Source organism: Pungitius pungitius, chromosome 2 (assembly GCF_949316345.1).
Source record: "Pungitius pungitius chromosome 2, fPunPun2.1, whole genome shotgun sequence".
NCBI lineage: Eukaryota > Metazoa > Chordata > Actinopteri > Perciformes > Gasterosteidae > Pungitius > Pungitius pungitius.
In genome coordinates this window covers 29,501,118-29,524,700 of record NC_084901.1, presented here as the reverse complement: position 1 = coordinate 29,524,700, position 23,583 = coordinate 29,501,118, and the positions used below count along the sequence as shown (strand labels likewise).

The following is a 23,583-nucleotide window of genomic DNA, read 5'->3' as shown; positions in this document are numbered from 1 at the left end:
CCCGGCGAGTTAAGAGGCACACGTGATCCAACAGTACCGCTTGAGTCCCGGGTCGCTTTGGAGAACAGAGAAGGCGCCTGAGCTAACACAGACAACCACTCCAAAGGAATCAATGTGACTAAAAGGAGTCATAAATAAATCCGTTGTGCTCAAATGTCTGCATTCCATCTAATCACCCGTACACTGAGTATATGTGTGCGATTACGTAAGAGTGTTCTTTTAGGTTTGCACAACTATCATAATGATCATAACCTTGTCCCATTTTTTTTTTTTCAAATGAAAGGAACGAGATGATTGACTTTTCAGTAAATGAGCCCACTGTGGCTGCTCTGTTTGCGACGCAAAATGTTGTTGAATTGACCGCAGAGCTCACAGCCTCCTCAATAATAACCTTGAGTGGTTCTGGAAGGAGGAAATCCCCGAGCCAGGAAAGACACATAACTCCACTCCAGAGGCAACGCACCAGACGATAGCACAAACCAAGATGACACGTTTTACATTTTATTAGTGTAAATTCATACAAGCAGGCATAAAGTTAAAGTCAATAAAGTTAACACAGGTTTTTCGGCAGCTTTTATGGATAATAGAAGTATTTATTGCTTGGCTGTCACTGTTTGAGTAAACACGAGGGCATGGTTGAAAGCAACTTCGATTCTAAATGCAAAGGAAACTGAGAAGTAATATAGACAAAGAGTCCACTGTGTGAGGGACAGCAGTGCTCTGAGCTACAGGCTACGATCAGCGTGCATGCTGATTTGTTGACCAGCATCAATGTTAATGTTTACCCTGTGCACTGTCAGAGTTCAGTGTTTGTGGAACTTTTGCTAATTTGCACTTCACACACAGTAAAGTTGACGCTGATCGGAATGGCATCAGCTTCCCAGTGTTTGGTCATAATTTAGTAGTTGAATTAAATACTCAGACGATCACCAACGCGATTATGAAAAACCCATTTTTAATAGCAATCAGCCTCATGATTGTGGAGATATTTCAGACTGAATCAAAGTGGTGAGCCTACAGACATTGCCATTTGGCATGCAGTTAGCTGGCTAAAAATCAGATTTATTGAATGGCGTGATGAAGAGTATAATTTTGAGAGAGAAAACTGAATTGAATGTCTGTCTATACATTCCAGGATAAATTCTGCAAATGAAAGTTTATGAAAGTGATTTCCACTTTAAGTGTTGGCTCGCTCTGCCTCCTGAGAGGAACCATAATAGGTCCAGTCTACATGAAAGCAAAAGTGACCCCTGAGAATATTTGAGAAATCGTCACAGTCCAGTGAATGGTGTAACAAGAATACATAGATTAGCGGTCTTTGGAGATGGAGGGGGGGGGGGGGGGGTTTGAACACACTTTAGTATTCATCTCTTCCTGTTGCTCAGCAGGCATGCATACCTCTCCACGTCCCAGTAACTAATCATCATACAGATCTGAACAAGAAAAGAGTAGCTGAACACACAGGAAATATCATACTCTCATATTCAAGCTGTCTAGTGTTTCACCTGCGCTTCCCAAGTCCATTTCCCGTACTTTGACCAAGAGGATGTCAGTAGTGTCCGCTTCACTGGGCAGAAATTAGTCTTCAAAGGCTCAAGACCTGACAAATTAGTTAAGGGAGTCGTTAAATGTACCAGGGTTTGAGTCGAGGGCCATTTACATTCCCACATTAATGTTTGCTCTCCTTGTGTCTGCTCTTCTTCTTCACTAACCCAGGTGGGCTTTTGATTGCATTGAAACCTGAAATCTGTAAGGTGACCACGAACCCGTTCCCAACAGGTAGGTCAGTTGTAAAACCAGAAAGAAAGAAAGACACAACATGATTTCATTGTAAAGAAAGTTCAGGGTGAATCATTCCCGGGTCCCGGCTCATGCCGCCGAACGGACAGCGAACTCAACCAGTTTACCTGCATGGCTGAAGGTAAAGTACAACAGACAGAAACAAGCCCTTCAGACAGTTGACAGCCGCCTGCTCGGGAGGATCAAAGTGGCTCTCTGTGCACATTAGGAAAATACAGGGGACTCATTTCAAGCGCTCAAAGGGCCACATCGATGCTTAGCCACACATTCCCCCTGTCAGAGGCAAACAAAGACAGTTTTTTGGGGAAGAGAAAGGTGTGCCGTTTCCTCAACATGCCTCACCTGTGGTGACCAATCACAGCAGCGGTTACAATCCCGAGCCCTGAAGGAAGATAGGTGAGGGTTTATGTTGTCATTGGTGGATGTTTTACAATCGCGTTTAATACACCTTGCTGTTAATGTTTATTTTCACAGGGACCACCTCATTCCTTTGGTCTGACCCAGAAGGATGCAGAGTGTAATCATAACAGCATTGATAGGAGTGAGTTCAGATGTCGGCGGAGCGGCAGACGTTAAACATTCATTCAGCTCTTGCTGTGTCAACAAGCGAGCTGTCATCCTGGAAACGTTATCACGACTGTATGCACGCACGTGTATTTATCAAAGTAAATCCTGGAGCGGTGCAGACACTAGAGTTCTTACGCCGCCGTTGAAATAGTGTGTTTTCTGAGCAACGTTTAGAAGAACTGTGTGGAATAGAGGTTGTTTTTAATGATAGTGAAGGTGCAGCCGAAGGGGGGCGTTAGTGCCGGCCTCCAGAGGACAGTGCGTCATGGCTGCGCTAAGAAGTGAATAATGTCTTCTTTTATCCATCGTGGCTGGCACACCTGAACAGAAAACATGTTGGAGGGTGAGTACACCCAAAGCACGACAAAAAGAGGAGAGTTGCTTACATGCCTGTTGTGCTATCTAGCCATGCAGATGTTTGAGTGTTCATCCCTTTTAAATCACACGTAGTCATTGGATCCACTGTTGATATGACAATAATGATTATTGCAGTTTTAACAACATTATTTAAGTAAATGTGCTTCATCATTGACCCAGGTTTGGAAGATAGTAATGGCTGAGATTCCGGCCTCATTTCAACACAGGAGAGCAGATTTAAATTAGAGGTGCTTACCAACAAATTGTCATTCCCTTCCACTATCTGGGAGGTTGCCAAATCTCAGACTAAATTTAATTAGAAGTAAGAGAAAATATTTAATTATCATTAAGAACCGCGTCACTCCTGCTAAAAACAACACAAAACAAGCCCCTCAAGTCTGACAGCGCAGTCATCAGCAGATGAGCCAACTTTGGAGAAGTGTTGTTTTAAGGGTGAAGATGCAGAATCAGCTGGCGCTGCAACTCAGGACCTCACTGCAGCTCACAAATGACAGTGTTAGAGGCCCCCAAGTTCCAGCCTGGCAACTCACAACCTCCTGGAATCAGCAGGAATCGTGTCAATAATAAAACAGAACTGATTCGCTGACGCTGTGAGCAGACGCCTGCACAGTCTTTTTTTTAATCTATTCTACATCTGAAAAGTAGTAAAATGCCAAAGTACTGTCTATTATCTTTATCAAGAAGGCTTCTGCCTGCTGTGATGTTGTAGGGAAGAAAAGGGGAGAGGGAAAAAAGCTGATGACAGGGAACTTTCATGTTACTTATCGTGACACCCAATCAGAGCGATCTAGACGGGCCAGACAAAGTACCACCAGGTCCCGTAGCTCTGAGCAGAATCTCATCAGTTTCATCATATCTCCCCGCCTTTAGTCCTTCGGGGAGATGGGAGGTTGGTGGTCCACGCATTTAGACCACAGTGAAAACAGGGGAGGGAGTCTGAATGAAAGATAAGTCTTATTCAAGGGGATGCATCTAAGTTTTATGAAGGATATACAAATACGGAGCTGGATGAAAAGAGAGAGAAGAAAAGCTCTGATAAACTACACACACATCGTCTCACGCAACACTGCTTAGCAGGAGATAGGCTGCTCTTAAATGGGCCCAGAGCTCGTGGAGAGGTCCATCTCAGGGTGAATGCCACGGGACTCCAGAGGAAACATTCACCGTTGCATTTGGCGCTGTGCGTTTCAGCATCAGCCATGAAAAGCAGCAATGCCACAACTACATCAGCACACAATACTGAAATGGGACAGCTGGGTTTTCCTCGCTCACAAAGCCGTGTTGGCATTGCCTACATTACCCAGGATGCATTGGCCACCCGGAGGGTCCACATCCCCTTGCATGGCTCATGCAGCGGCATCCTCTCCGCAGAATATCTTTATCTTCTGTTTTATGTAGGACTGAATATCAGCATTCATCATCAATAACACAGTAAAATGGGTTTTCATAACTTTATCTGCACTCATTTTTCTGGTGGAAACGCACCTGGTTTGCAGTGCAAGCAAATAGAACCAGGAAGTTGTGTTAGAGTGGCATTTTAACATACTCAGTATAGATGTTACAGGACAGTCATTGGTTTGCCATCCCTAGACCTTCAGTTCTATCCGGTCAGTCACTGAGTTCTTGACAGTGCTGTTAATAAAGACTACCAGCACAGAGAAGAGTACAGGTATTTGGCAGGGGAGGTATGTAATTTCCTATTTGATTGTGGCTCCTGTTTAGTGCTTGTTCCTGCATGGAGCCGCAGTGGGAAACCCCGACTTCCCAAGACGGAGCACACTCCTCTGCACCAGCGCTTCCAGGTGTCACCTTGTGAAGCCTTAATAAAAAAGACATTTTTCCAAGCTCGTAATGTGCAAGTGGGAAGTCTATAAATATTTCCAATGCATGCTTGATTTTCCTTTCTTCCTTCTTAGTTTATTCTAGAGAAACACTGGAAGACGTTTCTGATGATAGATTTATCCCGTGGTGGTAAATTTAGAACCATTTTGGAAATGTGTAACAAGGTAGCTGTTATTTTTTCATCTCCACTTCGCTGTTAAATATAGCACAACTGGTGTAAATTAAAATATATTATACATCAAATAAGACTAATTTTAGACCTTTCTTAAGTGCGTGCTGTATTGTTCAAAATCCTGGCTTAAGACGCTGCAGTTCCCCGTGGAATTCTTACATGTTCAAGATAAGTAGAGACTGCTCTATTCGTCAGTGCAGGGGGCCCCTTAAGGGCCCGGAGAATCTGATGTCCACAAACTCTCTCTCCTGCACTCTGACATTTTCTCAGCAGTATGAGGTTACATACGAGAAAGGAAAAAAAACATCTTCTTCATCTAACCTCCTTTTTGCGAAACAAATGGCCTCCCACTCCTGTTTCTGGTGACACCAGGACAAAATGTCAAAAGTTCCCAGAAGGTTGCCCGGCCAAACAAAGTATTCTCTAAATGAGAATGGACAGGAGCTAGTATTTTTAGATGACCTATGTATAAGTTGCTATTTTTAACCTGCCGATTCTGTTTGGTACCGTGACCTGTGACCTGTGAAGTTCTTACCGAATTTTAGAAAGGGGCAAAGAGCATAAAGTGTACCGAAGTACGTCCCCGGGATTACAAGCGTTCCAGGGTGAGAGTTTGTAACCTGCGGTAGCTGCAGGCGAGCTGGGTCACAGCCCACCCAAGGGGGAGGGAATACAGGGTCACAGAGGCTGAGGAGGATGCATGTTCCCAGACACAAGGTAGACAGCTCCAGAGCCCAAACACAAAACACAGGAAGGCACTGGCAGACATACAGGCCAGGCCTGATTCTTGAGTGGCTTTCTGTAAAGCCCAGTGTTAACAAATTGGCAAAAAATGTGGCAACGCGTGACCCTCTGATTTTGAATCAAAAGATATCTCTAAGCAGTGCAGGAAAGATTAGAATTTGGACAGCGCACGCCATATGAATGACAAAAACTTTTGCCCTACTTGATTGCACTTGCTATCTTCAGGAAGGGACGGTCATATAATCTCTAAAGAGGCGGCCATTGTTGGTCATCTTCAGCAGAAAGACTTTGTAAAATGAAAGGGAAGAAAGGCTAACCATTGGACCAATGTGGTTGCAGCCCGTGAAAGTGGAGAGCACTGATGCATGAGTGAAAAGGGCCTTATGTCAAATATAATTGTCCTGCCCTGAAAAGCAAGCTAGCGATGTCTGATTTGATTCCCTCCTGTTTGGCTCAAGTTACTTCCTGTCTGCTTTAACCATGTTTCCAGAGAAAATCAAGCTCCTACAGAGATTTTGGGATGTTCTGATGTCTTTGTCCACCAAAGAGCTGAATGTAATGACCATCTCATTTCCTGTTCTTAGTCTCGGCCTACCAGCATCTCTAAAGCCCGCTAATTAAAATATCCAATCTTGATTGTATTATCTGTTCAATTGTTCAAGAGTAAAACCCACATACTGTGGTTTTATTGGGGTTATGTGCAGGGACATTCCCTTTGTGTACTCACTTGCTACAACCTTTAGTGATCTAGATTTTAAATTGAACAAACAAGAAATGATGTGTTTCTGTAATTAGTGAACTTCTGAGTGGTGGCAACAGTTGTGGGAACAACTATCCCAATTTACCTGGGCCCCCCCCCCCCCCCGCTTAGACAAATTAAACTTGGAGAGTCAAGCCCATCTTTACCTCCTTTAAAGAAAATAGGATTTATTGGATCATTTCTTTTGAGGATTATTCATATAATCTTAAATAATGACTCAGTCTTTGTTCTTCTCTTTTACTATGTAGCCGAGATAGATCCATTGAGGCTGAAAAGTCTCCAGCGTTCCACCATTCGGTTACCCACAGTGCACTGCGTTTTGCCATACTTGTGTGTGTTAGTGTGTGTGTCGACTGCCTTGTGTGCTCAAAATATGATTTGTAAGTACAGAAGAATGCAAATTTGAGACCTACATTTTTCAGGGGTTTAGCATCTGGAATTTAGAGCTCTATCCTCCATGACTAGAAAAAACAGATGTTCAGTCAAGATGGAGGAGGTTGATGTGCTTTGTGCATCTTGTCTGCTGGTTGGCTCCATGGTGAGATGTCTGCAGTGGCCCTTCTCCTGGCTTTTCTTTTGCTACTGGCTTGGATGCATGTCCAGCTGTCCCATCATTCTGTCAGCGCTGCTGTCTCCCTCAGCCCCAGATTAAAAACGGCAAAGGGGCCGCCAGGAAAAGTGGCTCACCCCGTCTCTCAGGACTTATGTCAAAAATGTTTCAGTCCTCAGGTAATTTGCTACAGTCTGGGATCCTTTCACTATTACTTCAAAGAGCCTCGCAAAGAGAGGGAAAGAGAGAGAAATGAAAGGGAGGAAAAATTATATTTAGTCGTGGGTAGTGACAGATCTACATTCTTGAGTATTGACATGCGATCTGAGTGAGGAGCCGTCTTTACAAGAGATGCTGAAGCTGCAGCAGTCCTTAAATCTGACAAAATCAAATTCGTCTTCTAAACCAAGTCCACTCTACTTAATCTGGAGGAAGGTCAAAGTGTTTGAATCAGTATTAAATTGTCTTGGATGTGCACTAAATAGAAGTTATTTCGGACCTCTGACATAACCGTGTGCTATTATATACAAACCGTTTCAGACCTGTGGAATGAGGAGAGGAGAACAGCAATGTCAGGTAAAGTCAATTTGGAAAATCTCAAAGGAAATTTTGATAGATGACGCTTTCATGCAACATGCATTTCCACCATAAGGATACAAACCCAGAGGAACAAGAATAAAAAAGTGCAATTTCACCAAGATCGAATCAGTGCAGCCAGGTAAAAATAACCACAGAGTTTAAGTTATTAAAGAATCAGCCATGAAGGGAGAGATCTGCAGAGCCCCGGTCGTACGTACTCACTCACGTGTTCATGATTTTAATATGTACCGTTTTTTTTTAATGCACCTACACAATAGGATGCACAGATTATCAGCAGGCCTTTACAACAGACCTGGGACATCTCCAAAGCACAACGTCTCGAGCTTTCTCCAAATCTGGAATGCACAGGTGCTTTCAAGGCAAACTAAAACAGTGATTAAAGAGGGTAACAGGATCAGCTCTAATCGGCGTGTCCTCACAAAACGCCATGGCGTTTCCAACCATTGTCAGGTCACTCCAAGGGGGGGGATCTTTGAACCTATTAATTATGTTGCTTGCCCCTGCAATCGTCCTCTCTGCTCTCATATGCGTGCAGAATGATCAAAACACACGGAGACAGTATAGTGAAGCAAGCTCCCAGTGATGTGCCTGCCCTCTCATTTTTCTGACAAAGAACAATGGCCACCTCATCGTTAATGGCTTGGAGAGAGATTCCCCAGTTCACAGGAGAGTAAAGAGGCTGAAAGAGATAACTATTATCTAAAGACATGTTAAATCATGTTATGAATTCTGTCGACTAAAGCCAAACCTGTCGGAGCCTCACAGCTGAAAATGTTCACAGGTTGTTTTAAAGATTTAATCCTCAGGTAAAGATATGGTTGAGCACTGAGAGACAGAAGAATGATGATCATACTTTTAATGCCTATCCCTGATGGAATAACTGAATGACGTCCCTCATTTAGCCCAAATGAGAGTAATGCTGCATCACTTGACTTTGTCAATGCTGCCCTCTTTTGGTCAGAAGAAAAACATCTTCTTAACCTCTCAACCTCTCAACTCATGTCACACTCGGTACCGGCCACCTGCAATTACATTGCAAATACACTCATTTGTTGAATAATTTCACACCTAGGAGTCACAGTGAACATGTTGCCACAAGTTACCCTTTTAGGACAGCGTATAGCAAAATACCAGAATAATTCAATCGAGAACAACTACTTTCTCATTTCTGCTTGAATACCCCTTCTCTTGGTACGACATAAATACAACATAAAGGACGACATGTCAAAAGGCATAGTATGTGCAAAACATCAAAAGTTATTATATAGTATATGAAAAGGCATGGTGTATTGTAGTGCAGTGTCACTAAAACCATTAAAGTGCGTCAAAGAATTCATAAAAACGTAAATAAAAAAGTACTTAAATGAGTACAATTTATATATTTTTATTGCCTTGTTAGAAGATTAGTGGAATAATCCGTCAGAAAGTACATGCAAAAAAATAATTAAAATGTCAGAGGTATGTCAAATGAATGTCAATGCTGAACACGGGGCCCTACTCTTCTGGGGTGCGCTGGCTCAGTCGGTTTATTCCCTGAGATCCATTATCAAAAAAGTTTTTGAATGAAAAAGGTAGACCCCTCCATGAGATCACTAACCCTTTATGATTGGCAGACCTATCTTTTTTAGTTCATCCCACTGATCATCTTAACACCCTGAGCAATTTTTTTGTATGTGGCCCTCGGGAAAAAAAGTTTGGACACCCCTACCATAGGGCCTTAAAAAGGTTTTAGAAAGTAGTTTTAGAAATTGCCATCATATCATTAGCAACAATAACAACTGTTTATACAAATGCACATCAAGTCACTTTCTTTAAAGACAATTCCAAGACTTTGTCCAACCTTAGTACAAAGAAACTTTTTCTTCAAAAGGTTATATAATTAAACTTAGGCGGGAACTTCAGGTCCCAGCAGGGATTGCTGCAAGAAACTTCAGACGTCTTTAACATATAAATTAAAGGTTGAAATTAAAGCTTTGTAAAATATATATCTAATGCAATTCCCCTTTGGATTAATTTTGCAGTAATCCAGCAGCTGTAGTGAGTTTTGTCTCTCATTGCGCATTGTAGAGACACCTTTGTCTGCTACGAGGGAAGATTCATCAATTGTTACTTTGAAGCTAAATTACATGTTGTCATGGTTTTGTTTCAGCCAGCTTAAATGGACCACAGACTTGGACTTTTTGGACTGGACCAGCGCTGTCCTCTCTACAGCGCCTACGTGTGGTCAGCCAACAGAGTTGTGGATGACGTATAGGTATGTGGACGTGTTAAAGGACGTGGTACTGGTTCCATGTGATGCTCTGGTTGCAGTGCTATGTGATGTATGTTTTTTATCTCATACTATGGTATTCTTGGGACTCTTATATGGCATTTTATGATATTTTAATTCTATAATCATGAAGCTCGGGACATCTTTGGGAGGTACGATCGCAAGTGGAAAACTGCATTTTATGGGTTGTAGGCCTGTTCCTGATTTAAGATATTCAATCAAGTACATCATACCAAACATGTATTATCTGACCCTTTATTACATAGGGGTCATGCTAGCTACTAAATTGTGAAGTATTGTTTGGCCAGAGACATACCATTGACACCACATGTGTTTGGATAAAAGCAGCTGTGGACAGTAAATGTACAAACTGAGACTCATTAGCGTCAGCAACAATTTTATTTAGGAGGCAAATAGAAAATATAGGAAATTTGGATAATATGTACACTATACATTTCCAGCATGGAGAGTTCTTCAACCTGTCCACAGGCAATGCTCACTGCTATAGTTCCCACCAGGTGGCTCTGCTGCTCTCAGGTTGTCAGTGTCTAAGCAACCCCATCAAAACCAAGGTCTCCACATGGTCAAAGAAGAGTTTGGTGGCGACCCCTCCCTCGGGACAGGGTGTGGAGGGGACCTCAGTGTGAGGAGAGGGGGGCAGGAGTGAGAGGCTGTGGGTGAGAAACTGAAGAAGGAGGTGTTGGAAGACAGAGGTGACAGGCTCGGGGGGAACGGGAAGTGAGAGGCAAATGACGGGAAAGGAGGAGAGGTGGCATAAGTGGAAAAAGAAGGGGAGAGCCAAGGAGAGGGAGGAGGGGACAGGTAGTCGTGGAACGGCGTGGAGCAAGAGTGGGGCTGAAAGGGGGAGTGAGACGTAAACTTTAGAGACTCTTCTTTCCTCTCAGATGTGCAAATGACATCAGGTATTCCATCTGGTCCCGTGGCCGTCTCAGCCTCCGTCCCCCTCTGGTTGAAGTCCAGTTCGGTGTCGTTGGCCTGCCGGCTCTCTGCGCGACGCCTCAGGCCCTCGATGAGGCTGCTTCTCTGCGCTGGTGTTATTTTGTGCACGTAGCTGGTCAGCTGGGCCACACACTGCTGAAAGCCCGCATTCTCGATGGTCAGGAGAGTGGGAGCATTGGACCCGGAGCGACAGAGGCTTACCACTGGAGGATGAGTCTTAAAGGCACTGCCAGTAGAGTCTGCAGAGACACCAGGGTGAGGGGTAAAACAGGGGTGTAAGAGAAACACATTGACTTGAAGAAAAAAAGATTTTTATGAGAAATGTAATAAATGAAAAAGGAGTTAAAGAACCTCTGTGTTTGACTAACCCTTTCTCAGTTTCCTCCCACCTGTCCATTTCTGAACATATTCCACAGCCAAGTCAAGAATATCTGCTTTCTCTATTTTTGGATTCTGAAGCCGCTGTGGGTGATAACAGTGATAAAGGGAGGGAAATACATTTCATCATTGTAATGTTATGATTTCCCTTGAATAGAAAGGCTGGGTGGGATGTGGTTTAACATTACTCACCGGATCAGATGTATGACTCAGCAGCAAACTTCTCAGTTCAGCCAGACTTTGATTTATCCGGTCTCTTCTCTTCTTTTCCACCACTGGTTTGAGAACCTGGAGAGACATGAGAGTTCCTGGTGACGTTGTTGGCAGGTATTATCAGAACAACTTGGGTTGCCTGGCTTTATTATGGCTGCAGCAACAATATTGACTCTCTAAACTAGCAAACTAGTTCTCATTAATGACTTAGAAGAGCTAACAAAGCGGTACCTGATAAAAAATAAAAAAAACATTGAGATGGAAACGGAAACAGTGGAAGGCTATTAAATGAGTTCTTACCCTTTTTCTACTCTTGCCATCCTCCGGGATTGGAGTTTGTAGTTTCCTCGTCATGGTGTCGCGTTTGGTCCAAATGTCCTGAGTGGAGTCTGTGAAAACGGCCTCCTTCACCCTGCGGGGGATTATAAAGAGAGCTCAAGCCTTCTCTGATTGGCTGACAAGTTTGAGTGACGACACCGAAAATGGTTTGTTCCAACTTTACTGTGGGTCTTGAATTAATTCACACGATCGATACCAGTCATTTAAAACGGTTATCGGAAATAACTTATAAGCTTACATTACATGTCATTTAGCTGACGCTTTTATCCAAAGCGACTTACAATAAGTGCATTTCAACCATAGGGACACAAACTCAAAAGAACAAGTAACAAAAAGTACAATTTTCATCAAATAAGCAGTTTCAAAACATGTCATAGAAATGTGCCATTATAAGTACGATTTAAGTGCTACGATGTGTTAGTGCTACGGTTTGCTAGTGTTTTAGTCAAGATATAGTAAACGGCCATAATGTTATGTACTTTAATGATCAATAGCGGAAGTTTTGTAAGTAACATTGACCTATATCACTCGTGAAAGGTTGACCACAATATTTATGTTGCCTAAAAACATTCAGTCTGAATATAGAAACGTTGTCTGATGAGTCCCCCATGAGCTCATAGAGTACGTATCGATCTCATCAGGCCAAATGTGTTGTAAAGTCTGTGATTACCTTTAACGCCTCCCAGAGGTGACGCTATGGGAAAACTTTTTTTTCCTCGTGGGAACAGAAATGAAGTGAGAAAATGGGCAGCTAGGAGGACATTTTATGATGTGTGAGGCATCCGCACGCTGAATACGTGAGGAAAGACCAAATGAGATCAATGCTGGTCCCTTTTACTTATCCAGTATTTAAAATCACTCGTGTCTAACTGTTTAACCGAGTCACGCATTTTGGGTTAAGCACATCAAATGGAAAAGCAATTTAGCTGATAAACCAACTAGACTCGAGGCACCGCAGTGTCAAATGGGAGCACGTCACGTGTGCCTGCCGAGGTGATGAAGTGCGAACATGATTATTGCACCTGAGTGTAAAGTGTGCGCGGCCTCGGGTCGATGTTTGGACTTCACACAAGATGCCCCTCTAAGGGGATCCGAGCAGCTGCTGGCTACACGCCGGGTCCCCAGCCCAGTCCGCTCCGTTTGGTTTCACCTCTTTTGTCAGGGTGGCCGACACACCCGGAGAGTCGCGATATTGGAAGCCAGCGGTCCGTTTCTCTGCAACCAAAGGGCGCGTTTTCACCCATTCGTTTGCGTCACAGGCTCCGCCGAGCACATTATGGGGCGCATTGACGGGGCGGGGCCCACGGGGCTCCTCAATTTACCAAAAACCAATGAAATATTTCCTTTCCTTTTCCTATAACATTATTATACTCGTGTAGAAGAGAGGGGGAATGCGTCTTCTGCCTTTAAGGAAAGTGGTGATGGTGATGTGTTCTAAATGGAGGTCCTTGGGTCCCCCCCTCCCCCCCCCCCCCCGTAGTTAAAGACCGTGGTCTCTGAGCCGCTACTAATCGCCGTCTCTTTGATTTGAGGCGGAAGTGCACGTTGCCTCTGAAAAGCCACTTAATCTACGGGATCCCCGTGATCCGATCATCCCAGTGTTATCTCCACACCCAAGCCTATTATGGGGATCAGGGGGCCAATAAATGCAGTGTGGAGAAAGCTACCCCCACCCCCCTCCCCCCCCCAAAAAGCCCAGTCAACTCTGAATTCATTTTGGAAAAATGCGCACATGGAGCATCTCCTCAAACAAGTCTTAAGGAGTTAAGGAGTTATAAGAGAAGTCGGATTGGTCTGAATGGGGCATTAGGGCTCTGCAACACCAGGTCGAGTCCCATTTGATGTGGGTCAGTTAAAAAAAAAATCAGAAATGGCTTCATCAGTTGCAACTATTTCATTGTGTAATTTGTTGAAACAATTCCATTTGTACTTTAAGGTGACATAATTGTGTCTATTGTATTATTAAAATATAGTACATAGCAGCACTACAGCGATGAAGCCATTCCAATATGTTTCAGCATAAGGCTTATTTTGTTGCACTAGAACCTCCTTGAAATGGATGTGGGACATTAATTCATACATTAATTCAAAGGGAGATTCTTATGGACTTCATCGCAACTGCATCCGATTTAACCTATATGGAACGTGATGGTATATCAACAAACACTATACCTTTAATTCATCATTTATGATTACGCTCCCTTTAACAATCACAGTCGAGATCGGAAGTGAAAAAATGGTGAAAAGAATTAGGATCAGATTGAAATAGATTAAAATCCCCCTTCAGTGGCCCGGGTGCTCTGTGAAGGTGAGGGGCGTGTCCCGCAGAGGCGTGGCTGTGCGCCGGGATAACAACAAGCAGCAACGCGGGTGCAACCGGTGCTGTTTGGATTCACTTTGGGAACGATTGGACACGAGTCAACTCTGAGCATGAAAGCTTTAACTTCACCAGAGTCTCACAGGCCAAGGAGTATGAGGAGGGTAAGATGCTGCATTCTGAATCCTGGACCGAATTCTAGAGTATATTTTCTTAAATGATCTTCTAGGTTGTAATTGTGATATTTTACTTTTCAACTCCAAGGTCCCTAAACCTCTGATGGAGAAACGAAGACGGGAGCGGATCAATCAAAGTCTGGAGACATTGCGACTTCTGATGCTGGACAACACACAGGACGAGGTATGTCCGTGCGCCATTGTTTTATTTAAGGTCAATATCTGCCAAATAAGGTTTCTATTTAGCCTATACGTCCTGTGTTAAGTGAGAATACTCTTCTCCTTTTAGAAACTGAAAAATCCAAAGGTGGAGAAGGCGGAGATCCTGGATAGTGTGGTGAATTTCCTCAAGATGGAGAAGGATCGCCGTTCCACGTCCGGGGAGCAGAAACCCAAATCTACCCCCCAGCACAGCTTTCAAAACGGCATGAGGTCCTGTCTGCTGAGGGTCAGCCGCTTCATAGCCAGCAAGAGCCAGGAGTTGGAGGACACCGGGGAGGCCGCGAATCAGGCTTCTCTCCCGCTTCCCGATCCGCAGACACATCCATCATCACCTGGAAACATCCACATGGCGCAGGCCTCTCAGAATCTGGAGCAGCAACACTGCCAGCGTACTGGCCTCCACTGTGACACCAGGGAGCTGCTCTCCCCCCTGGCCGCCTTTACGCACATAAGCGATCCTGTGTGGAGACCCTGGCCTCAGTGACATTGTACTTAGAAGTAGAAATATACGCCCACAGACTGTTAATATGTATTCCCGCTTGACTTATTGTGTATAGTGAAGATATTTTCCATGAAAACTCAATATTTCTCCACCTCCGTGTGGTGTTTTTTCTTTAGGATTTGCTGTTTTGCACGAGCATAATCTTTTTATTCTTACCTTTTTTGCTATTATTTTTACATGTTTTTTTTAATGCGGTGGTTTCCACTGGATGATTCTTTTTTTGCTGTAATAACAATACAGACGCGTGCGTAAAATGCGCACATTAATTGATTCTTTACGAATATGTGTGCTTTCTGAATTTTCTCTTTCTATTTCAAATAAAAAGCACAACTTGATCAATGGAGGGGCCTATCTGCTGTGTGAACGGCTTGTACTTGAGCATTTTTTGCAGCCGCCCTTTTCAAAAGAAGGGGGACATCCACAAGACAGTTAACACGTACTGCAGGCTGGACAGCAGTGCGCACACATTCTTCTTTTGAAATGTTGATGGCGGGGAAGAACGATGCTTCGAAGATCCTAAGTGCAGTTTTTTTCAAATGTAGAAATGCAAAGGAGAGTTGTTCACACACTGTTCAGCAGCCAGACTGCTCAAGGCCAACGTAGCCTATATCAGGTGTGGAGACACTTCATTTACACAAACCCCTTTGGCGCCCTTCCCCCGGCGGAAATGCAGCAATCATTCAGTTTATATTGACAATATATTAAGTTACGTTTTTTCATCAATAAAATATGCAGAACTGAAATTTGGACTACATGTCATTTAGTTGACACTTTTATCCAAAGCGACTTCCAATAAGTGTATTTCAAAGGATGGAGCGCCAAGAACAAAATTTCATCTAATTAGCCGATTTACAACTTGCTTTTAGATGACGGTACACTCAAAGTGCAACAATTTGGCAGTGTTTGGTCATTTGTTAATTATATACAACGCGTGTGTCCCCTTTTGGCTAAAAAGGAACACGTGCTCAGTTGTTTGTCTCAGGTGCAGAATTACACTGTTGGTGTTGGGAGAGCAGCAGCTGTCTGTGCTGATGCTGTGTGTGAGGGGGGGGGGGGGGCAGATGGGGGCTTTACTTAACTACAAACAACATTTCGATCCTAATATAGTCATAACAAACCAGAGACGTAGTTGGTCGCGCGGGTTGGCTAACCGGGTTAAAGAATTAGATGAATCTGTCTGGATGCCGCAGTGTGGACACTTTGGTGATGGCCACTCGTGCGCTTTTACATGTGAACAACTGCGCAGCGGCCTCCCGCTCATCAACATATCAATGCACACTTGAAGGTCTCATAAATTGTTCACCATCAGATCGGCATGTGGGCAGGGAGGTCATCTCACCATGCTGATATGTGATGACGATTTCAAAAGAAGATTCTTAAATTCGGGTACAAAGAGTAATGACAATTTACGTTAGACGTAATTAGAACAAAATAGCTTTTATTATGAAAGATTCTGTATTAAACTCAAGGGAATTGTATGGCTTCAGGTCCTTTAAATCGCTTGTCGGAATTTTCCCCTTTTTATTGGGTGTGCATTTTTTTGACGAGATCGTCGTCCCATTCATCATATTGTGACCCTGTGGTCGGACCTGCTGGTGGATGCACACGTTCTCCGTCATCAAAGGGGTTGATCTCTGGGCAGGGTGCGCTATTGTGCGCCTTTGAGTTTAAACCCCCCCCCCCCCCCCCCCCACCCCCCAAGAAAAGCCAGCAGGCCTAAGTAAATGAATTAAAGTTGGAAATTAGATTAGGTTTTAATCTGGGAGGCATCTGTATAATGAAGATTAAATTAATCTATTGTGAGTGTAAAATACAGAAGGATTAGTCCAGCGCGGATGACTTAACTTAAAGGTCCTCGCTTTTTTTTAACCAAAGACAATGTTTAGATCTTTTTAAGTTAAGTCAGTTTAATCTTACTATCGCATTAGAAATACTAACCCTGAATGTTTCAATCAGCGGTTGGTGTGTTGGTTTTGCCACATAGGTGCAAACACGAGGTGTATCCCTCCTTTTGGCCTCAACAACAAACTTGCTCCCATAACGAGTCCTCACTTCACTACATTATATTTTCATAGCCAAAAACATATTCTGGAGTTATCTAAAGTTCGTATATCGGCTCATTTATTGCAGTGTGATCAATAATTTAATATCCCAGTTGCAGTCAGCTCGAGTAACTGATATAATCAAATGAAGCTATTCAGACCTAATTCGCACTCTTATATGTATACATATGTGTGTGTGTGTGTGTGTGTGTGTGCGCGTCATGGCCTAGTGTCGGACAGCGTGCTCGACACCTCCACGTGTTGGTTTGCCGAGACCCACGCGCCAGAGGTGCCAGGCTCGTGCACGAAGAAGCCTTTTTTTTTTAGTTGTGGGGGTGGTATTATGATTGCGCATTTGTGTGTTACGTTTATCCCCGAAACGTCGAATTACTTCATTTGATGTATATTTAAAAAACGAAGCCTACCAGTACAGGCAACACATTCACATTCACATTCGCCTTGTAAAGTTTGATCAATGTGTTATATGCTATTACAACCCTACATGTAAAGTCACATGGGATATCTGTTTGCCCTAAGTTAGCATTTTTACAGGAACGTTTTGTCTCCTAAGACCGTGAAAGACTTTTTAAAACTAGTTAACTATTCATGTCCCCTAAATCCTCCGCTGGTGGTAGACGGCGGGGGGAAAGGCCACCCATTAAAGGAACAATGCTGCACCGCTGCGCCTTTTACGCTGCTAAGATCTGTGGGGCGGGTCGAGACGGGACACCATCTGCTCCGCATGGTCACCGGACTGCCCCGGTGATTAAAGCTAACGCCCAACCCCCTGCTCGGTGTCATCGACAATGAGAGAAAACTCTAAAGTAAAATAAAGAGGTACAACGTTTCATGAAAAACAAGTTTATTAGCAACAAAGGAGAAGTCACTTTGATAAACAAATAACTGACATGATACAGGCAGAGTATTCTCAGCCTTATGTTTAAGGTCTAACATTAAATCATGAATAACCGGTTGTGTGTGTGTGTGCGTGCGTGCGTGCGTGTGTGTGCGTGCGTGCGTGCATGTAGCCGGATCACTTGGTCAGACTTTGCCAACAGCCAGACCCTGAGCTTTCTGATACTCCTGCTGTAAACTGGACAAGAGCTCTCGGTGCTGATCAGATTTCTTCTCCAAGTCTTTCAAGAGAGTCTCATACCTTTGACTGTAAAATAAAAAAAATGAAAGAGAATCAAAAAAGGAAAGTGTGATTCTACAATTCTTGACCTATATTACTGTTTAACATTTTTAGTTTTTGTCATTTCCAAAACATGTGTTATAAAAAAATATATCAATACAACTACTGCAGATGTTTGCAGCTCTGTCATTTATCGTCTCATCCAACATCTTTGTTTCATTGATCTTTGCAGTATTGTTTAGTTAGTTCATTTAATTTAAATACTATTGTATTTTCTTGTATATATTGTTCCCTTTTACATTTTCTACTCTGTTATTTCTTCACTTGTGTACATATAATGATGCCGTAGTGAAAAATAAAGAATAATAAAGTGACTATGAGTCCTGCTCAATTTCTGCACAGACAGACGTCCAACAAACCCAGAGGCGTCAATTTCCTCCACTTTAATTAAAAAAATACAGAGACATGCTCACGGCAGCGGCTATGCTCTCACGCCAAGGACTTCTGCAAATCACAGGCTGTTTATGTTGGCAACTGTTGTCCAACTGCAAATAACCAACACAACACTCATGTGACACATTAGATAAACACTGGCAGCTGTTATCTGTGAGGGGCATCTTATTTGCACGGTAATCCAATGGCAGTCATTAAGGAAAATATTTAAGTAATTTGTGCATCCCTAAATAAAACAAATTTGACAACCCATTTTATACATTTTTTATACTATATACATTATATTTTTCCACTTTCTACAAAATGACAGCAATAATTGTGTGGTATTATAATGGGTATCCCTTATGTTTTGACTCAAACATAAGGGACTTGGCTAGGGGAATTTCACAAACGCTGTCATAAAATAAGTTTAAATGGTACCAAAAACAAAAGTCCACCTGACAAAGTTAATTTGAAACAACGCTGCGGTTGCCCAGATGTTGTTGCATAATACTCTTAACAAAAAAGGTTGGACTCACAATGCAATAAGGATGTCGGCAGACCACCAACTCCTCACTGCCCTCTACATGTGAATGAACATCATAGCAGAGCTAAGCTGTGCACCAATATCCACATTGAGCTATTTGTAAGTACTGTATTTTCGCGACTATAAGGCGCACTTAAAATCCTTTTTTTTTCTCATAAAACGACAGTGCGCCTTATAATCCGGAGAGCCATATATATGGATCAATTGGTTGATCCATACTGGTTAACGAGGATCCATTGGAGGGAAAGTCTGGTGCCAGCAGCCGCGGTAATTGCAGCTCCAACAGCGTATATATTAAAGCTGCTGTAGTTAAAAAGCTCGTAGCTGGATCTCTGGATCGAGCTGACGGTCCGAGGCGCCACCGTCTGTCCCAGCGCTGCCTCTCGGTGCAAGATGCCCGAAAGCATTTGCCAAGAATGTTTTCATTAATCAAGAACGAAAGTTGGAGGTTCAGAGATATTGTTAATATCCACATTAACGTTTGAACAACGTTACCATGGGAGTGAACCCTAATAACGTTTGATTTAGCACAGCCCGATCTAGTGGATGCATAACGCAACCCCAGTCAAACGTTTTGCTGCAGTATCTTCTATTCTATGCGCCTTATAATCCGGTGCGCCCTATATAGGAAAATAGTTCTATCGGTGATTCTTTGAAGGTGCGTCTTCTAACCCAGTGCGCCTTATAGTCGCGAAAAGACAGTATTTAAATGCTAATGTTTACCAGATTAAGACATAACATTTTATGTTTCTTTATGACATTATTTTACGTAAAGTAATCCTTCTTTAAGTCTGATATTTAGCCGTGATAATATTTACATTGTGTTTATAATAGTGAAGCCATGAAGTGCAAATCCCACGAGGTATTACATGATCATCAAAGCTAATGTTCTTAGTTACTGCTTTAACATGATGGACGACCGATAAAAAAGTATATTATGTCAGTGGTAACAAATTAAAATGTCTCTTAAATGTTGTGTTGTGCTTCCTCAACATTTAGGCAAAAGACAAATGTGTTTCTCCATCAGAATTGGAGGAGCCTTTAAAAATGAGACATGTCTATCTGGGTTTTGATAATACATTCAGTCTATAAATGACGTGGACTAGAGAGGCAACACCTAAAGCAGAACATAGCAGGTGAGCATCAATTTTAGGGCAAGTTTGTATTGAATTTTGATATTTTCCCAACTGCGACACACTTACCTGAATGAAAAGAAACGTATAATGACAGGTGCCCCCTCAGGACATGTCATTTTATGTATTATGAACATCAAAACTATTCAGATTAAAAGGACCAAAAAAAGCAGCTCAGTTCTGATCTTATACAATCTGTAACAAGGGTAGTTACTATGTTAGTATTACAGAGAATGTCTTTCCTCTTCTCAGACTTTACTATAGCGTGTGCACATCTCTCTTGGAAAGAGGGTTTCATCAGTAGTGATCAAAATGAACCCACATCAACTGGAACCATACTGGGTGTATGGAACGTGGACTTATTTATACTACTGCTTTGCACAAACCTAAGTAACTCGTAGTGTGATATTACGGACATCTGACTCACATCTCTCCGTTGATGTACTCCAGCCTTTTGGTGACGGTGGCTTTGGCCTCCTCCAAGTCTTGCTTCACTAATACTGGGCCAATAAGTTTATACACTGTGTTTGTGGTGTCCAGCAGGTCAAGCTCCTGGATAGACAGAGAAAGACAGATTAAATATCCAAATAAATGGGTTAAAAACCACTGAGCAAGGGGGAAATGAGCCGACGTCAGTTACCTCTTTGACAATGTTGTTCTCTGCCAGTTGCGTTTCCAGCTTCTGTCTGGCTGACATGCTCTTGCTAACATCTAAACAGCAAAACGGTATTAGAAATTAATGCAACCACCATAACGCAACCAGAGATAATATGATACACGTACATTTCTCTCACGATTTGATTTAACACATAGCTAGCTTCCCTAATATGGTCAGTTAGCTCGTTGCAACATGGCACGATTTGAGAAACCACACAATGCTAGCTGGCACCTAACTTACCCTTCTGCATCAAAGTAAATTTATCTACTTCCGCTTTCAATTTCTTTTGAAGGGCCTCTGCCATTTTTGTGCTTATTCAAAACTTGCTAAGGACGGCGTGGGGATATTTTGAAGAGATTATGCGAAGTAGCTGAATGTTGAATGAGATGAAACCTCTGCGTTAGCTAACCGGATGATACAGTGGCTAATCCGGAAGTTACGTGATCATTCAAAGTAAAAGCCCCCACTACTTCAGGCGTATTATCATGACAAATAAATAAGCAAATATGGATAAACATAGAAACATGAAACGCACTCACATACCATACCTCTTCATTCACCGTTGAATGAATTTAGATTAATTTAGATTAGATATATCCTCGTGGATTTGACCCTGTCATGGTTGCGGCTGTTTACGACAGCGGTTTACGACACACGGTTCCTCATCACCCTGGAAGAAGATGGCCTCGTCGTTTTGGAAAGGTGTTGTCGGCGTCGGACTTTTTGCCTTAGCTCATGCAGCTTTCTCAGCAGCACAGCGTAAGTTTCACGACAGGTAGTGAGAACACGGGTCTCGGCATTTCTATGTATGCCGGAGAGGCTCCGTGGTCCCGGGACATGGGGATAAAACCGCAGGTTGGGCCTTTCGGTGCTACGGCTTGCTAATTAACACATAGCGCAGTTTAGCCCCGTTCACGACGAAAGAGCGGAATCTTCATCCGCAGTCGTTAAAATGTCTCTGCTGTGGCTAGCATTGTGCTATTGATCGAATACGATATTCGCCGTCTGTTTAACCACCTCTGACACAGTTTTAATTGTGTTCATTTGAATTGCTGGCTAACATGTGCCCCCCCCCCATTAGATCGATCCTACATGCGACTCACAGAGAAGGAGAACGAGACACTACCAATTGATGTGAGTGACTATATAACTCTGTTAATTTAAATAACCGCCTGCACATAGCAACAATTCCCTAAGCTCTTTCTCTACGTCGTCATCATCCTTTTTTGTTGTTGTTGTTGAAGATTGTATTACAGACCCTGTTATCCTTTGTGATGACCTGTTACGGTATCGCTCACATTGCTGGAGAGTTCAAAGACATGGACGCCTCCTCAGAGCTCAAGAGCAAGTAAGTTGTGCACCAGAACCTCGCTCCCTTGATGGTGTGGTTGTTTGTGTTCTCTGCCACAAGGGAAGCGCCTCACCACCCAGATCCCATTTATAGTAACCATAACCTTGATGAATTCCCACTGATGCTCACTGAATCTCCCTGGGTTGGTGGTGTTGTTTTTTTCTTTATCTTCTTCCATAAGGTTAATAGCGAAACCCATTTGTTCATGGAAGACAATGTGAGAATAATCAAATGTACTAGGTGCATTGGAGAAACATCAACGAGTTAACGAATTAACCACAATCAATAGATTTTTTTTAAATGAGTCCCATGTCCCTAAAAAACATATTGAAATGGCAAAATTAGTCCACAGCATGAGGGTAATAACGCTATTGGTGCTGATAGTGTACCACAGACTCCTTTTGCTTTTTCATATTATACTTTTTCCCTAAGAATGCGTGTGGTCAGAATTGCAAGATAACCGATGACTAAGTCTGGTTCTAGTATGTGTCAGAGTTGCAGATCCATGGTCCAGCGTGGCCCATGCGTTTCAGTGCACCTGGCGCAGTAGAAGATAAACCGTCCGTTTGAAATGTGCCTCCCTCTTGATAACTCTATTTTTTTTTCCCAGAACATTTGATACGCTGAGGAACCACCCGTCCTTTTACCTTTTCAATCACCGGGGCCGGGTGCTATTCCGCTCGCCGGAGGAGGAGCCGCCGTCTTCCGTGCGCAACCAGCAGGGTCTCCTCGACCCCACACGGCTACGCAAGCTGGAGCATTTGCACTGAGACTGGCCTTCCACACCTGTAACGACATCGACGTCAGATAACATTTGTTTTTGTTAGACCGAGGAGGCAAAGCGAGAATTCATATTCCTCTACTTTAATTTGTATTTGTACATAAACTAATATGCTGTTCCAACATGCATCTCTTCCCATAAAAGTGGTCACCACAATATTCGACAGTGACTGTGCCAACCCTTCCAATTTTTCAAGCGGATGTGTTTGTATATACAGTATGTTTTTGCTTTGGAGTCTTAAGATACAGAGACGTCGGCCCTTTTTGTCCCTTCTGAACTGAATTGGGATTCTGCTGTCCTTTGTATATCCTCTGTATGAGGGGCTTGAAAACGCCTCTTTCGTTACTGTTTTATTTCAGTCGCACATCAGTCCATGGCAACTGTCAGGCCATAATTTTGTGAATGGAAATGAGTTTTGTTGTATGAACGAAGCATCCTTTATTTCCTTTATTTCCTGGAATCATTAAGGCTCATTTGTGAATCCTGTTTGCACTGAAGAGGTTTGCTACAGGAAGTCACTCAAGGGGAGGTTCGAGCGGGAAACATCAGGCGGCTCTTCCAGATACTGTGAATATTAACACAAACTAGAAAGTAATGATACATTAATTTGGGTCAAGTGTGTTTTTCCTTCAATTTACGTTTTGTTACGATTCAACAGACGTTTTTAATTTAATAAAAGGCTTACAGATTTTATCAGATGTCAGAATTTATTTTT

At 42.9% G+C, this 23,583-nt stretch overlaps 4 protein-coding genes across 4 annotated transcripts; 2 read left to right on the top strand and 2 right to left on the bottom strand.

Annotated features, from left to right (window-relative positions):
• Positions 1-9,921: 9,921 nt before the first annotated feature.
• her11 (hairy-related 11) lies at positions 9,922-11,822 on the bottom strand. Its single transcript, XM_037461586.2, has 4 exons — positions 11,534-11,822; positions 11,213-11,308; positions 11,011-11,104; positions 9,922-10,881 (listed from the first exon to the last, which is right to left on the bottom strand). The coding sequence occupies exons 1-4, from the start codon at positions 11,585-11,587 to the stop codon at positions 10,244-10,246; spliced, it is 882 nt and encodes a 293-aa protein (XP_037317483.1). The 5' UTR covers positions 11,588-11,822; the 3' UTR covers positions 9,922-10,243.
• Positions 11,823-13,759: 1,937 nt separating this feature from the next.
• On the top strand, positions 13,760-14,906 carry her5 (hairy-related 5). The gene is made up of 3 exons (XM_037461896.2): positions 13,760-14,053; positions 14,154-14,249; positions 14,355-14,906. Exons 1-3 carry the CDS (start codon positions 14,003-14,005, stop codon positions 14,769-14,771), a joined length of 564 nt encoding a protein of 187 aa, XP_037317793.1. The 5' UTR covers positions 13,760-14,002; the 3' UTR covers positions 14,772-14,906.
• Positions 14,907-17,676: 2,770 nt separating this feature from the next.
• Positions 17,677-21,172, bottom strand: pfdn6 (prefoldin subunit 6). Its single transcript, XM_037461690.2, has 4 exons — positions 20,977-21,172; positions 20,719-20,789; positions 20,506-20,630; positions 17,677-17,993 (listed from the first exon to the last, which is right to left on the bottom strand). The coding sequence occupies exons 1-4, from the start codon at positions 21,038-21,040 to the stop codon at positions 17,873-17,875; spliced, it is 381 nt and encodes a 126-aa protein (XP_037317587.1). The 5' UTR covers positions 21,041-21,172; the 3' UTR covers positions 17,677-17,872.
• Positions 21,173-21,343: 171 nt separating this feature from the next.
• On the top strand, positions 21,344-23,561 carry mmgt1 (membrane magnesium transporter 1). Its single transcript, XM_037461689.2, has 4 exons — positions 21,344-21,495; positions 21,818-21,870; positions 21,981-22,084; positions 22,698-23,561. The coding sequence occupies exons 1-4, from the start codon at positions 21,417-21,419 to the stop codon at positions 22,855-22,857; spliced, it is 396 nt and encodes a 131-aa protein (XP_037317586.2). The 5' UTR covers positions 21,344-21,416; the 3' UTR covers positions 22,858-23,561.
• Positions 23,562-23,583: the final 22 nt, after the last annotated feature.